This window comes from Clupea harengus, chromosome 14 (genome assembly GCF_900700415.2).
Source record: "Clupea harengus chromosome 14, Ch_v2.0.2, whole genome shotgun sequence".
Taxonomy (NCBI): Eukaryota; Metazoa; Chordata; class Actinopteri; order Clupeiformes; family Clupeidae; genus Clupea; species Clupea harengus.
This window is the reverse complement of record NC_045165.1, coordinates 13327905-13341409: the sequence shown is the minus strand read 5'-3', so window position 1 is coordinate 13341409 and position 13505 is coordinate 13327905. Positions and strand designations below refer to the sequence as shown.

Here is a 13505-nt window from a genome sequence, read left to right as displayed (position 1 = left end):
AAGAGAGATTTTGTATGACCTACTGTCCTTGATAGCAAATACTATGATTGGTGTGAGTGTGTGTTTGTGTGTACATGTTGTGTGTGTGTATGTGTGTGTGTGTGTGTTTGAGGTCACCTATCCATGTCAATAAGTGTGAAGGGAATAATACATGTGGAGCACATCTTGATTGGTGTGAGGGAATGTGAGAATGTGTATGTGGGTGCCTTGCTTTTCCCCTCATCTCCTTCATCTCCCTCTCTCCTTCTTTCTCATCACACAATGCTCACCCTGTATTTGTGTGTGTGTGTATGCGTGTGTGTGTGCGCGGGTGTGTGTGTGCATGTTTCAGGATAGTGAGCGTGAAGGAGACACGCGTGACGTCGTTGGTTGCGAACATCCTGATCGGTGTGAGTGTGTTCCTGCTGCCGGTACCCCTGCAGTGGATCCCCAAACCCGTCCTGTACGGCCTCTTCCTCTACATCGCCCTCACCTCCATCGACGGCAACCAGATGTGTGACCGCATGGCGCTGCTGCTCAAAGAACAGGTGTGTGTGTGTGTGTGTGTTGGTCGGTGGTTATGTCTGTGTGTATGTGTGTCTGTGTTTGTGTGTATTTATCTTTGTATATATGTGTGTAGGGATTGACTGCGTGTGCGTGAGAGTGAGTGTATATATAGATATATATGTCTTTGTCTTTATCTCTGTGTGTTTGCATTTGTATATATGTGTGTATGTGGATCTGTCTTTTTACATGTATGTGTGGTGGTCTGTGTGTGTGTGTGTGAATGTATGTGTACTGTATGTCTCTGCCTTTTTGTGTGTGTTTGCTTTTGTTTATGTGTGTGTGTGTGTGTGTGTGTGTCTGTCTCTATTTGTGATTGAGTGAGCGCTAGACGTATTGAAGATATCGACGCCACAGACCATGTGAAAAGAAACATTGACTTTGGCAACGAGAAACATTAGTGTCCTTCCCCCCCCCCATCCCTTCCTTCCACCCAGACGCATTGAGCCTGCCTAAAATGGCACCAGCGGAATCTATGAGTTAGTTCCCCCATCATGTAACCTTCACTCACTCTGCACTCTAGACAGCCTCCATCAGTCACTCGCTCTACGCACGAGTGCTGTAGCCAGACATCTCAGAGCACAGGTGCAGCGTGCATGGTGACAAGCACTCCTAGATAACGTGGAAACAATGACAGAGAAAAAAACAAAAAAATGAATCAAATGCCAGGAATCCTGCTGTATCCATTGTGCTGTGTGTGTGTGTGTGTGTGTGTGTGTGTGTGTGTGTGTGTGTGTGTGGCGGTGGGGAGTCCTGGCTGTGTAAGTCACTGAGCCATCTCCGGCGGGAAGCCTCAGGAAACGTGACTGGCTTTGTTCCCAGGAGGGGGGGGTGGGGTTGAGGTGATCAGGGTGTCCCCCCCCCCCTGTCATTGCTGCCTCCAGCTCCAGCTGTCAAAGAGCCAAGATGAGCCGTGGGAGGAATCTCCTTGGCATCCTGCTCTCACCCGCTGCACTGCCTCTGTCTCACTCCTGGCTGAACAGAAACAAAGCTGATGGACATGGTTGTCGCCATCCTCGTCCTTTCTGTGGCCATGAGGCAGCCGAGGATGACTGGCAGTTCTAAATCAGACAGATGGGGTGGGGTGGGGGGTTAAAATGTCTTCTGCAACATTTGTAATGTTATTGATTTTTACTGTGTAAATGTCTCTACCCCCTCTTTCTCTCTCTGTCTCTATCACAGACGTCCTATCCTCCCACACATTACATCCGTAAGGTCCCGCAGAGGAAGATCCATTACTTCACTTTCCTGCAGATGGTGCAGCTCCTGTTCCTCTGTACGTTTGGGATGTACCCTTTACCCTACATGAAGATGATCTTCCCCCTGCTCATGATCATACTCATCCCCATCAGGTAAAAGCGTGTATGTGTGGTGTATGTGCATCCTGGATGTACCTATGTGGAGGTCTATATATGCCTATATGTGTGCGCATGCATGGACATATACAGAATATGTATGTATGTGTGTTTGAGAATGAGAGTGTGTGTGTTTGAGAATGAAAGAGAGAGAGAGAGAGGTAATTAGGTGTGTATATTTCTGTGCAAGAAAGTGTGTGTGTGTGTGTGTGTGTGTGCAGACATACTTGTGTGTGTATCTGTGCATACACAGGCATTTTTCTCTGTGTGAACATGAACAAGAATCACACTCCACTCCTTTGTTCCACAGGAACTGCCTGCTCCCGCGCATTATCGAGGCTCGCTACCTGGATATCATGGACGCGCAACACATGTAGGGAGAGAGAGAGACTGAGCCCAGGCGCAAAGCCCTCTGGGGGCTGTAGTTCTGGAATGCAAAACACTGGGAGGAAATAGTCTGATTTAAAACAGGGAACTGCAGCTGCACAGGTGGACCACTGGAATGAAGAGATGCAGCAATGAAGGAGGAGAAGAAGAGAAAATAAGCAAAAAAAATGGACAGGAAAAAATGAGAGATGAATATATATCTACAGAATGATGAAATTTGAGAAAGAATATATTTTGAAATAGAGGGAAGATGAAGAAGAGAGAGGGAGAGGGAGGGAGAAAGAGCAAAAGGGAGGGAGAGAGTGGGAGAGAGAGAGAGAGAGCGAGAAAGAGATAGAGATTGCTCCCGGGATCAGGTGTGAGTTGAGTAGAGATACAGCAGCCTGTAGCAGTTCTATCTGACCTCCATTCCTCTCCACTGTTTTCCCTTTTGAGTTCCGTGCCAAAGAGTCACCTTCAACTCTCGCGTATGTGTGTGTGTGTGTGCGTGTGTGCACGTGTGTGTGTCTGTGTGCATGTGTCTCTGTGCTTAATTAGACTCACACACACACATGCATACTTAAAATGCACGACCAACAAAAACAGTCTCCCTTGTAGTAGACCTACACATATAAACACACACACTCCCATACACACACTGTCTCAAAAAAAGTGACCAATTCACAGACATTCCTTTTCATAATGGTACACTAGTATACAAATTAAGGAGACAGCACAGACCAAAATGTAGAAACATACCCTTCTCTGAAAGCTGTGTATCAGAGCAATATACATAGTGAATTATCTGATCAGTATTTTAGATATTTCTAAGAGAGACGTGTTTGTCATACTGTTAATATATAGATCTCTAGTTTGGATACAGGTGTTTAATGTAAAGTGTGTGTTCTGAGTGAAGTGACATCAGACTCTGGAAAGGAATCTGAACCCGTTTAAAGTTTGAATCAGTTTTATAGAGGCCTCACATCACACACATACACATGTACACACAGAGACACGCGCACACAAACACACGCACACTAGCACACATACATACACACACACACACACACACACACACACACACACACACACACACACACAAGACAAATATATAGTCACACATCCATCCAAGCATGGCTTCTCTGAATCATACTGAAAACTAAAGACAAAAAAATGCCTTTTCTAAATGAACCCAGGGTTGTTTTATTTATTTTAAACAAAGAAAATATTAAAGTTTATTAAAGTTGAATTTAAAAGATATTTGAGTGCACAGAGACAGAGCAATATATAGACAGAGAAACAGGCAGAAAGAGAGAGAGAGAGAGAGATAAATGTTTGGTTCTGATTGTGATAGACAAAGGGTATTTGTCGTGTATTAATTCCCACACGGACTGGAACACAAGGTCGTTAATGTCTTTAAGAGGAAACATGTGACTCTGGAACAGGTGTTGCTCTGATCCAGCAGTGACCAGTTCCGCAGTCTGCTACTCTATAGGTTTCCTTAATGGTATATCCCTCTATTCTGCGTTATTTGCCTCCTTCGACACATCTTGTTTCTAACATCCGCAGTCTTACTTACCCATGCCCAGATTGCACAAAAGGTTTTTTTTTATTGAGGGGAAACATCAAAGCCTGGCCAAATCAGAGATCTTTCACTTGCAGCACTGAGCCTGACTGACATAGTTGCTGGAGATGAGAGTGAATTGCTAAGAGTTCATTAGTTTTTTTTTTCTTTTCTCTTTAAATATTTAATATCAAAACTAATTTCCAGGGAACTCTCGAACCAGCAATAATGTCACTGTGAGTTGTGAGTGGGCTAATATGACTTTTTTGTGGTTTTCATTTAATTTAAAACATTGAAATGGGTAAATCTAGCACGTTTGTTTTTTCAAATCTTCAGGACTTTGGCCTACTCGTATGTCAGCTCATGCACATTTGAACTGTCCATATGTCCACTGTTGGCACCTGTGGGAAGTGCACCAATTTCCCATATGCTTCTGCACAGCTGAGACATACATTAGCCAAGGTATCTCAGATATCTCAGTCACAAGGGTAGCCTATCCACTCATGCTCGCTCTCGTTGATGCATACGACATATTGCATTTCACACCTGAAAGCCGAGGCTGTTAGAAGAGGTCATCCTGAAGCTGTGTGAACAATCATGGCCACTCTATTCCAACCATATGAAGCATCAGTTCCGTGTGTTAAGGCATATCAAAGCAATGCCTGTGTCAGAACCTGTGTGACATTTCACCATGTGGCAGATTTTGTGTTTAGGCAGTATAGGGACTGAAGGGCCTGAAAAGCGATACAGTTCAGTACCCCTAGAAATATCATCTGTTTCGGACTACTTGTCATTTATGCTGTTGTATTTGCAAGGCGTGTAAGCATGATGTTTTGAGGCTTGCCCCTCAGTAGACCAAGAGTTCCAATTTAGTGTTTTTTTTTTAGAAACAGACGGAGGGTGGGGGGATACCTCAGAAAAAAAAGAAAGAAAGGAAAAGCGATAGAGAAAAGGAGACATAATTAGCATAATCTCTTACTAAATGTAAGAGAGCTCTTGAGAGACAGAGAGAAAGAGGGTGGGGATTAGAAGATATTATGTACAGTTTTTTTTCAAAGTGAAGTTTAGTTTTATCAATCTATCACACCAGTTCATACATTAGTCATCCCCGACACTCTCTCTCCTCACTTTATCTCCATGGAGACAGGAGAACCTCTGGTCTGTAATGGTGTTGTTTTTCTGTCCTTCCGTCTGTGGGTGATCCAACAGCGCCCCCTCTCTGTCGTTCCCCAAATTACATTGGATTCTCCTCACGATTACTATCAGAATATTCCTCTCCGTTTGTGAACCTTATATCTGAATTTCCGGTTTGTTTAAAGAGTTATGTTTCGTGCTGTTCTGTTCCTTCTGTTATTAGCCTTTTTTTCTAATCATGAATGTACAATGTGTAGATTTTTATATAGCATTTAACAAAAACATTGTCAAAATAATAATTTTGTCAACAGATAAGCTAAGAATTTGTAAACTGCATACTTGTGAACAAATGAGAGAAATGTCTATCTGAGCAATCGTGTGAGGAATATGAGGTTTATGCTATACACTGAAAATAAATCATTTCAAGCTGGTTGCCAAATAAAGGCCAAAATGTGTGTCTGAGTGTATTTCTGTGTAGTCCCATCACAAGTCAGGATGATGGAATTGAGCTTTGGAAAGGGCAAAGAAACCTACATGCAGAACATCCATATAACCTACATTAGTACATTATCTATAAATATAGTTCTTAGTTTTGAGTCTTTTCCTAAAAAATACTGTGCTATAGGCTACATTGGCTACAGTCTGAGATCAGGATAATTAACGTTATAAGCAGCGACGGGCCAGTGGTGTCAGGTCCACCTGGACACCCTGACCGAGACAGTGTTGTCAGATTAAGGGTGTGTATAGACACACACACACTTGTTAAATGTTAGCTGTTGTGCTTTGATGAATCTTGCTGACATATAAGAGGGTCCCTCTCCATCTGCATAGAGGTACTTTCATATGCTGTGTATTCCAGTGGCTATGTTTACACCCCTGGCCAGGACATAATTTGCCTATTTCTGTCAGGGTACATTCCACACAACATGTGGAACTAAACATATGCATACACAAATTACGTTTGCAAATTTCGAGATGGAAATGTCTCTGTGAAATCAGCAGCAGATGTATGTTTTGCTTCAGCAGGTGTTTCTGTAACCTGCAGTGCCAGGGAGTGAGGTTTACTCGGCACTGCACTGTCGCCACTGGTTACCGTTACATTCACGGCTCCGCGTTGTGTAAACAAGCAGTCTCGCACCAAATTCGAACTTGCAACCTCGTACATGGGAACGGGCGTGCTAACAAGGAAAACTAAAATCCATAGGTTTCTTACGGTGTCGGGGAATGAGTTACTCACTGCACAGCCTATTCCTTTGTATCCGGCAGAAAAAATGTAATTACCCCCGATCTTCATCTCACACCTATTCAGCCCCTTTCAATCGTGGGATGACCCCACCTTGTTGTTTTGCCCATCATAAAATGAAGCATGGACGCTCAGAAGCAGTGTTTGACAGTCCATTACGAAATGCTTCCTTGAAAGCAACAGTCAGTCACAACAAACAGAAGAAGCGCGTTTGAATGTGCTTGAAGGGCCTTGTTCTTTATTCTAAGAGCTAACGTTTGAGGGGTAGCCCCGGAAAATTTTTACAAATTCAATTTGGACAAGTAGTGTAGCCGTGGGCAAGATGGCGGCGGCAAACAGAGTAATTCCACTGACATGCACTTCATCTCTACCTCTTCAAGAAGCGCATTGTGGAAATCACAATGATTTGTATATCAGTGAAATAGTATAACTCGCGATAATACGCGTTATCGTAAACGAACACGCCTCTACGAGCACACCATCCAGCGTCAAGTGACTTTTTAGCCATCTCTTCAGTTCCTGTATGTCAGACTTGACCTGTTTGGAGGCTGGGTGATGCTGTTCCAGGGGTGGGTCGGGTTTACATTCAGGTCCTCGTTGCGTTGGGGGAGGATCAGGCCACCCCTCTTTGAAATCGAGAAGGAGACACACGTGTGTTTTTGCGGGAGTCGCCCTCGCAGCTACGGAACAGTAATGGCAGAGGAAGCAAAGAAACTCGCTGCGTACGCTGCAGTGGACAACCACATACAGGTAGGTAAACCAAGTATATCCTGATGCCAGGGTTACATTTGGCTGTAATACTTAACTTCATGAATGAACTAATGACACACCTGAACAACAGTCCTTTAGTTCGTCCATGACATTTTTTCATTATAAGCTTTCCAGAGAGCTAGCTTGCTAATTCACGGCCTATGTATTGATCTGCACACGTGCAGTCACATTGAAATCAGATGACTTGAACTGAATGACAAGATTCAAGACGCTTAGAACTCTACTTGGTAAATCTCAAATAGTGAAATTCTTCAAATGGGCAAACTGAAAGTGTACTTTCACTCTATGACACAGAGTTATCCTCCTTCCTGCTAATGTTATCAAATAGACATAATGTTATATTGGCGAAATGTCACTCACTGCTCAGGTCGAAAAAGTTACTCTTGAAACATTTGAGTAACTAGGCTGACTGCCAGTCTTACTTGTGGATAGCGACAATTACTGTTGCATTCTTCACTTACTATCATTATGCTGGTCTGCTAAAAGGTAGTTTTTGCCCCTCCGTTTACATGTTACATCTTTGCTCACAAGTTAATAATGTAGTGCACTACTACTCAAATAACCTGGTTTAACTCCTCATTTAGCAATCTTGTTATCTAAGGTGTTATCTTCTTACCTAAGGTGATGAATCCTCGGATAGCTATATCTGGGTACAGTGCCCAGTCTTATCTTTTTACTAAGCCATTTCCGCGAAGTTAGACAGCGAAACTATCAAGCACGGGCACATAAAGTAATTGTCGCTATCCACAAGTTAGACTGGCAGTCAGCCTAGTTACTCAAATGTTTCAAGAGTAACTCTTTCGACCTGAGCAGTGAGTGACATTTCGCCAATATAACATTATGTCTATTTGATAACATTAGCAGGAAGGATAACTATGTGCCATAGAGTGAAAGTACACTTTCAGTTTGCCCGTTTGAAGAATTTCACTATTTGAGATTTACCAAGTAGAGTTCTAAGCGTCTTGAATCTTGTCATCCAGTTCAAGTCATCTGATTTCAATGTGACTGCACGTGTCCAGATCAATACATAGGCCGTGAATTAGCAAGCTAACTCTCTGGAAGGCTTATAATGAAAAATAGCATTGCTTTAGAAAGTGATTTGAAAGAGCAGAGCAGAAACACTAAAGTATGTCCATTGATAACAGTGTGGTGTATCCCGTGCATGCCTTGACCTTGGAGAATCCGCAATTTAGTTAAACTGTAGCGGGAGTATGACCGTTTGTAACTGTGTTATCTTGTTTTCCCTCCTCTGCAGAATAACCAGGTCGTTGGTATTGGTAGTGGCTCTACCATAGTGTATGCGGTTGATAGGCTGTGTAAGTGGATTTTTCCTTTGGTACTTTGGAAGAATAAATAAGGCATATTTATGTGGATAGTCATTTGTATTTTTGCAAAAATATCTATGCTTGCATGTCTGTGTGTTTATTAGCGGAGAGAGTGCGCCAGGAGAAGTTGAACATTGTGTGTGTTCCTACCTCCTTCCAGGTAAGTGCAATTTTCCGATGTCAATGTGGAGAGAGTGTGAAACCATGTTTGTGAAATCAGTTGTCCTTCACCCCTTTCCCCACAGCACTCTCTTTCTCTCCTCCTCAGGCGCGTCAGTTAATCCTGCAGCATTGCCTCACTCTCTCTGACCTGGACCGGCATCCAGAGGTGAGCTGCTGAACAGTCAGCCACCACACATAGCTTCTCATTCACACGTGTCTGGAAAGAAGACTATTTTAACACACACTCAAGAATGTTTCTCAAAGTTTGTGTTTGTTTGTTTGTTTGTTTGTGTCTGTCTGTAACAGCTGGATGTTGCCATTGATGGTGCTGATGAAGTGGATGCAGGACTCACTCTCATCAAGGGAGGAGGGTAAGAACAAGGCACATTTCCTCAGCCTTGACATGACTGAAAATATCTGAGAGTGGTATGAGGTTCTTTACAACATATGGTGGCCTTCTCTGGCAGAGGCTGTCTGACTCAGGAGAAGATTGTGGCTGGTTGTGCGAAACACTTCATAGTCATCGCAGACTTCAGGTAGGTGTGAGTGTGTCCGGTGTGTGAGAGTGAGAGGGTTTGACACTGACGTCTTAAAGGTTAGGTCCATGATTCTAATCCAATAAACTTTTTGACAAATTCAGCCAATTGCTCCTTATGGTCCTCTAGCACTCCATTTGGTGTGCTTAAAAACACGCAGGTGTTCTGTAAATGGGAAACAAACAAATGGCTAGGAGCTCAAACATCAACAACTTTTCGCCAGAATCGTGGATCATGCCTTTAAGTACGTTTTTAAACATTGAGGATTACTGTTGTGACGTGTCATTTCCTGTCTGTACAGAAAAGACTCAAAGGCTTTAGGCCAGCAGTGGAAGAAGGGGGTTCCCATAGAGGTCATCCCCATGGCATACATCCCCGTTTCCAGGGCGATTGCCAAGAGGTTTGGTGGTGAAGCTGTGCTGAGGATGGCAGTGAGCAAAGCGGTGAGACAAACACACACACACCCTCACACAAATATTGAAAATAATTTCTGCGTCGACTTATGAAACATTTAGACAAATATTTATTACATTACAATATTTGTTTGGACCACCAATTCTATAACCATTGTGAAATTTTGTATTTAGACATAAAAGGGGAACGGATATAACCAGAGCTTTTCTCAAACTGTTTGGCAAATCAAGTGTGATTGGTGGGTTCAACTGTCATTCATGCATCTGTCCAACACCAGGGTCCTGTAGTGACTGATAACAGCAACTTTATCCTGGACTGGAAGTTTGAGCACAGCCAGAACTGGAAGGAAGTAAACACAGCCATCAAAATGATCCCAGGTCAGTCTGACTCCTCAAGCATGACATCGGACCCTGTCACAATATTTCCACAAATGATATGAGTATATATGTCAGGTGGCAACCAAACTGCATGTCACTAGATAATTCTCTGTGACTATATAATTCTCTGAGACTAGAAATTAACTGGCTATCCTACCTATTGTTTGACTATTCAACGTGTTTTTTCCGACATGAAAATATGGAGCTGTCAAAACATTCAGTCTGAAAGGAAAGAAATGCATGACAGATGTCGGCAGTCTAATATTTCGTTATTAACAAAAAGGAAATCAGGTTGGCAGACAAACCTGCTGTGCAGCTTTATTTAGAGGAGGCACAAAGTCAGATGGTTTCAATGTCAGCAACTTATCTTAAATACTTATCGTAACAAGTATGCAGACTTTACAAAATCTACCGGCACCAATGCACATCAACCAACCCTGCAACTATTCCTGGAGAGAAAGGAGTTGATGCCTCACGATAGCCAATAGCTGAGTGCACGGCTTTAGACGACCAGCCAGTTTCATTAAGAGTACTCCTAACTGGGATTGTAGCTACTGCCGTTAAGTTGATAAAAAGACGCTGTTTGTACTGATTTAACTTTTTCTCTCATCTAGTTGTTAACAATTTGTGTAGTTCGATTGTCATGGAATAGCCTGAACTACTGTACGAAAACGTATGTGTCTGTGTTGTGTTTTCTGTGGAGATCTAGCATTGAATTTGTGTTGTATAATCATGTTACTTAAATTATGTGAAAGTGATCGTTTAATAGGATTTAATCTGATTAATAGGATTATTGAGTTTTATCTTTTTTTGACATTCTAGTTAGCATCACCTCATCTAGTTGCTCACAATTGGTGTAGCTGAGTTGTCATTGAGGAAGTGCTGCTATACCAAAGTGTGCATTTGTGTGCTGTGTTAAGGGTGGGATGGTAAGGATGTAGCACTTCATCGTGGTTGCAAATTGGTACATTTCCTAGATGTCCGGAAAATCTTGTGGGATAATGAGGTGGTTAGGCACAGGGTCTTTAGCATTCTTAATCCGACCCTGTAGACAACACAACATAATTACTACATTATCAGCGAGCATAATAGTGGGTTGTACCAAATTTGTACTCAGCTATTTAATATGTTAATGTAGATGACTGCAGTTGCTCTCTAAATGCTTGTATTTCACAATAGATCATCCTCCGTCTCTTGCATTGCTGCTTGTATTTGGCTTAGCAGTGACATTCAGTGCCTGCGTAATAGTTTCCTGTGGTGTAGTATGCCTACGTCTCTTGAAGTCTTCATCTCTCCTGCTCACTCTGTTTGTTTGTTTGCCTTTTAGGTGTGGTGGAGACCGGGCTATTTGTAGGAATGGCAGAGAAAGCTTACTTCGGCATGGAGGATGGAAGTGTGAAGACCAGAGACCCTCCAATCATCTAAGACCCCACCAAGCAACTGAGACCTCACCTACCTACCGAGCATTCAACTCCGAGATCTTCAGCCTGTCACCTTAACTGACACCTCACCTACCGAGCATTCAACTCCGAGATTATCAGCCTGTCACCTCAAGTGCCCATGAAGAAGATATGAGACACACACACACACACACACACACACACACACAAGCACACACACACACACACAAGCACACACAATTTTCTACTCCTGTAGCCAGAATGTCTCTACCACCTCTTCTTGTAAAGTTCAGGCCAGGTGTACACTTGGGGCTGGATGGGGGAGTGTACTCCGCAAAGCAGAATCGCTGAATTATCTGATAAGATGCGTTGACGTGCAACCCAAGCAGCACTTTTTACCCAAATCGATGTGCCAGATTTGGGTGGCTTCCATGTTGCACTTGGCATAGTTATGTGGCTAACATGGGAATCGTGCTTTGTGGAATATCCCCCTGCTCTTGCCCTAATGGTTTCACTCAACTGCCAGGGCATAGCGGAAAGACTAAACCTCACCCATACTGGACCTCTTACAGACTGGTGCTAATCCTGAGAGAGGGGTGCTCTGGCTCTTTTCTGTCTCTCTTCTTTCTCTATGTATTTCTCTCGCTTGATTGAGAGCTAGGTAATTGTGGGGGGTGGGGGTGTTAATGTCTTTCCCTCTGACTGAGGGATGCATTTTTAGCCTAAAATGCTGTGTAACTGCATGTCTGTCAAACTGATTTGACAGTTCACCCATTCTTGCACGTTTTCTCCGCTCACTTTCTCCGCTCACTGTGCCTCATGTTTGTTTCTGTGGTGTAATGGGTTTCTCAGTCGTCATGTAAGAACCCTAGGCCCTGCAGATTTGAAGTGCCTCTCCTGTTTCGGACACGCTACTTTATACTCATTAGACAATTACAATGTCTTTCAGTTGAGGCGATCAAGGATTGTGAATACAGAGAAGGTGTCAGCCCTTAATTGGCTGATCCCATCAAAGCCAGCCAATCAGTAGCGTTCAAATCACTTGATGAGCTCACAGTGGTGTGGTTGAGCAGGAAGGGAGATGTTGTAACATGCAGTGGCTAAGGGTCCCATGAGCAGCACTGAGAAGCCTGAATACTGCAGTGGCTTTGGCCTTTCGCCACGAAACGCACACGCCGCCTTTTTCTCTCTCTCTTTTTTTTTTTTTTAAACAAACCAAAGGTCGGTGCATGTTATGCATAAGGATGAGGGAGAGTAGAGTTCTCAGTTTGGTTCACAGAGTGACGCCTCACCAAAATGTCTATGTCCAGGTACAAAAGTATTGGTGTTCCTTAGATGTATTTGTTTTAATGACTCTCAAGTGTGATTTCTTTTCTCATTTCCCTTGCATTGCGATAGGTACTTGTGATTGTATACTTATGAGAAAAGCAGAAAATTTGCCTACTAATTAACAAATATTTTTTTGTTATTTTGAAGTTCAGTTGGATGAATTGTGATGACGTGTTTTGTTTTTTTCATTGATATTTTTGTCTTCTATGAGAATGTGCCTGTTGCCAATGGCCTTGTGGAGTCTCAAATGAACTGGCCTTATTTCAAGTCTGTCTTTGCTTGTACTGATGGTCTGTCAAGTCATTCAGCTGCCAAATGCCATCATGACATTGAGGCATTTTGCTGTTGAAAGAGAATATTGAGCATCTTCGTAGTTCAAAGGCTGTGTATACCCATGTTCCAGGGGTCTCTGATCTACTGTGGATTTGGGAAATGTAGTCTGTACCAGCACTACTGTGAAGTGGAAACAGGGAAACTGATTATTACTTTATACTGTGAGTTGCCATCTTAAACAGGACCAATCAAATACAAAACTTGGTGGTTGTCGTTTTTATACACTTTTGAAATATGAGATTGTTCAAGATTATTTTAAGATTAAGAAAGGAAGTATCTGCATTGTTTTTTTTAATTATTGTGTTTTAATGTCCTTAGAGTGTAAGAAAGTTATCATACTTCAAAGACAGTCATAATTCACCACAAGGAGGCGCCACGGTGTCAGAGTAAACTGCTTTTGAGAGTCGCCCATAGTGTTGGAAACTGGTTGGAAAGATGGGACAGAACGGGGGTAATCCTAGTTAGTGACACACCTGCGTGAATTAACTCGCAGTAAGTGGTGAACCTCTAATAGAAGAGTGTTATGGCTTCATTGTCCTTGCAAAACAAAGCCACATGACCTCTTTTAGGTTTAACACTTACTCAGGTTAACTTACCCAGGTTTGGCACTAAACCACATACTTTGACGAAATGGTTATTGTTTACACAGTTAC

At 42.7% G+C, this 13505-nt stretch overlaps 2 protein-coding genes across 7 annotated transcripts in view; both read left to right on the top strand.

Moving 5' to 3' along the window:
- slc4a11 (solute carrier family 4 member 11) overlaps positions 1-5413 on the top strand; it is a 60446-nt gene extending 55033 nt beyond the window's left edge. For 5 of the 6 annotated variants that reach the window (XM_012838234.3, XM_031580530.2, XM_031580531.2 and 2 more), the window contains 3 exons: positions 332-527; positions 1726-1895; positions 2209-5413. In XM_012838234.3, the coding sequence (XP_012693688.1) occupies positions 332-527; positions 1726-1895; positions 2209-2275 (433 nt within the window). In that variant the 3' untranslated portion in view covers positions 2276-5413. Of the gene's footprint in view, positions 1-331; positions 528-1725; positions 1896-2208 lie in introns of those variants that run through there. The other variant, XM_031580532.2, reaches the window with a different exon arrangement.
- A 1252-nt stretch (positions 5414-6665) lies between these two features.
- rpia (ribose 5-phosphate isomerase A (ribose 5-phosphate epimerase)) lies at positions 6666-13052 on the top strand. Its single transcript, XM_012838235.3, has 9 exons — positions 6666-6955; positions 8232-8292; positions 8406-8461; positions 8570-8629; positions 8770-8834; positions 8931-8999; positions 9301-9442; positions 9691-9790; positions 11118-13052. Exons 1-9 carry the CDS (start codon positions 6761-6763, stop codon positions 11213-11215), a joined length of 846 nt encoding a protein of 281 aa, XP_012693689.2. The 5' UTR covers positions 6666-6760; the 3' UTR covers positions 11216-13052.
- The last annotated feature ends 453 nt before the right edge of the window (positions 13053-13505 follow it).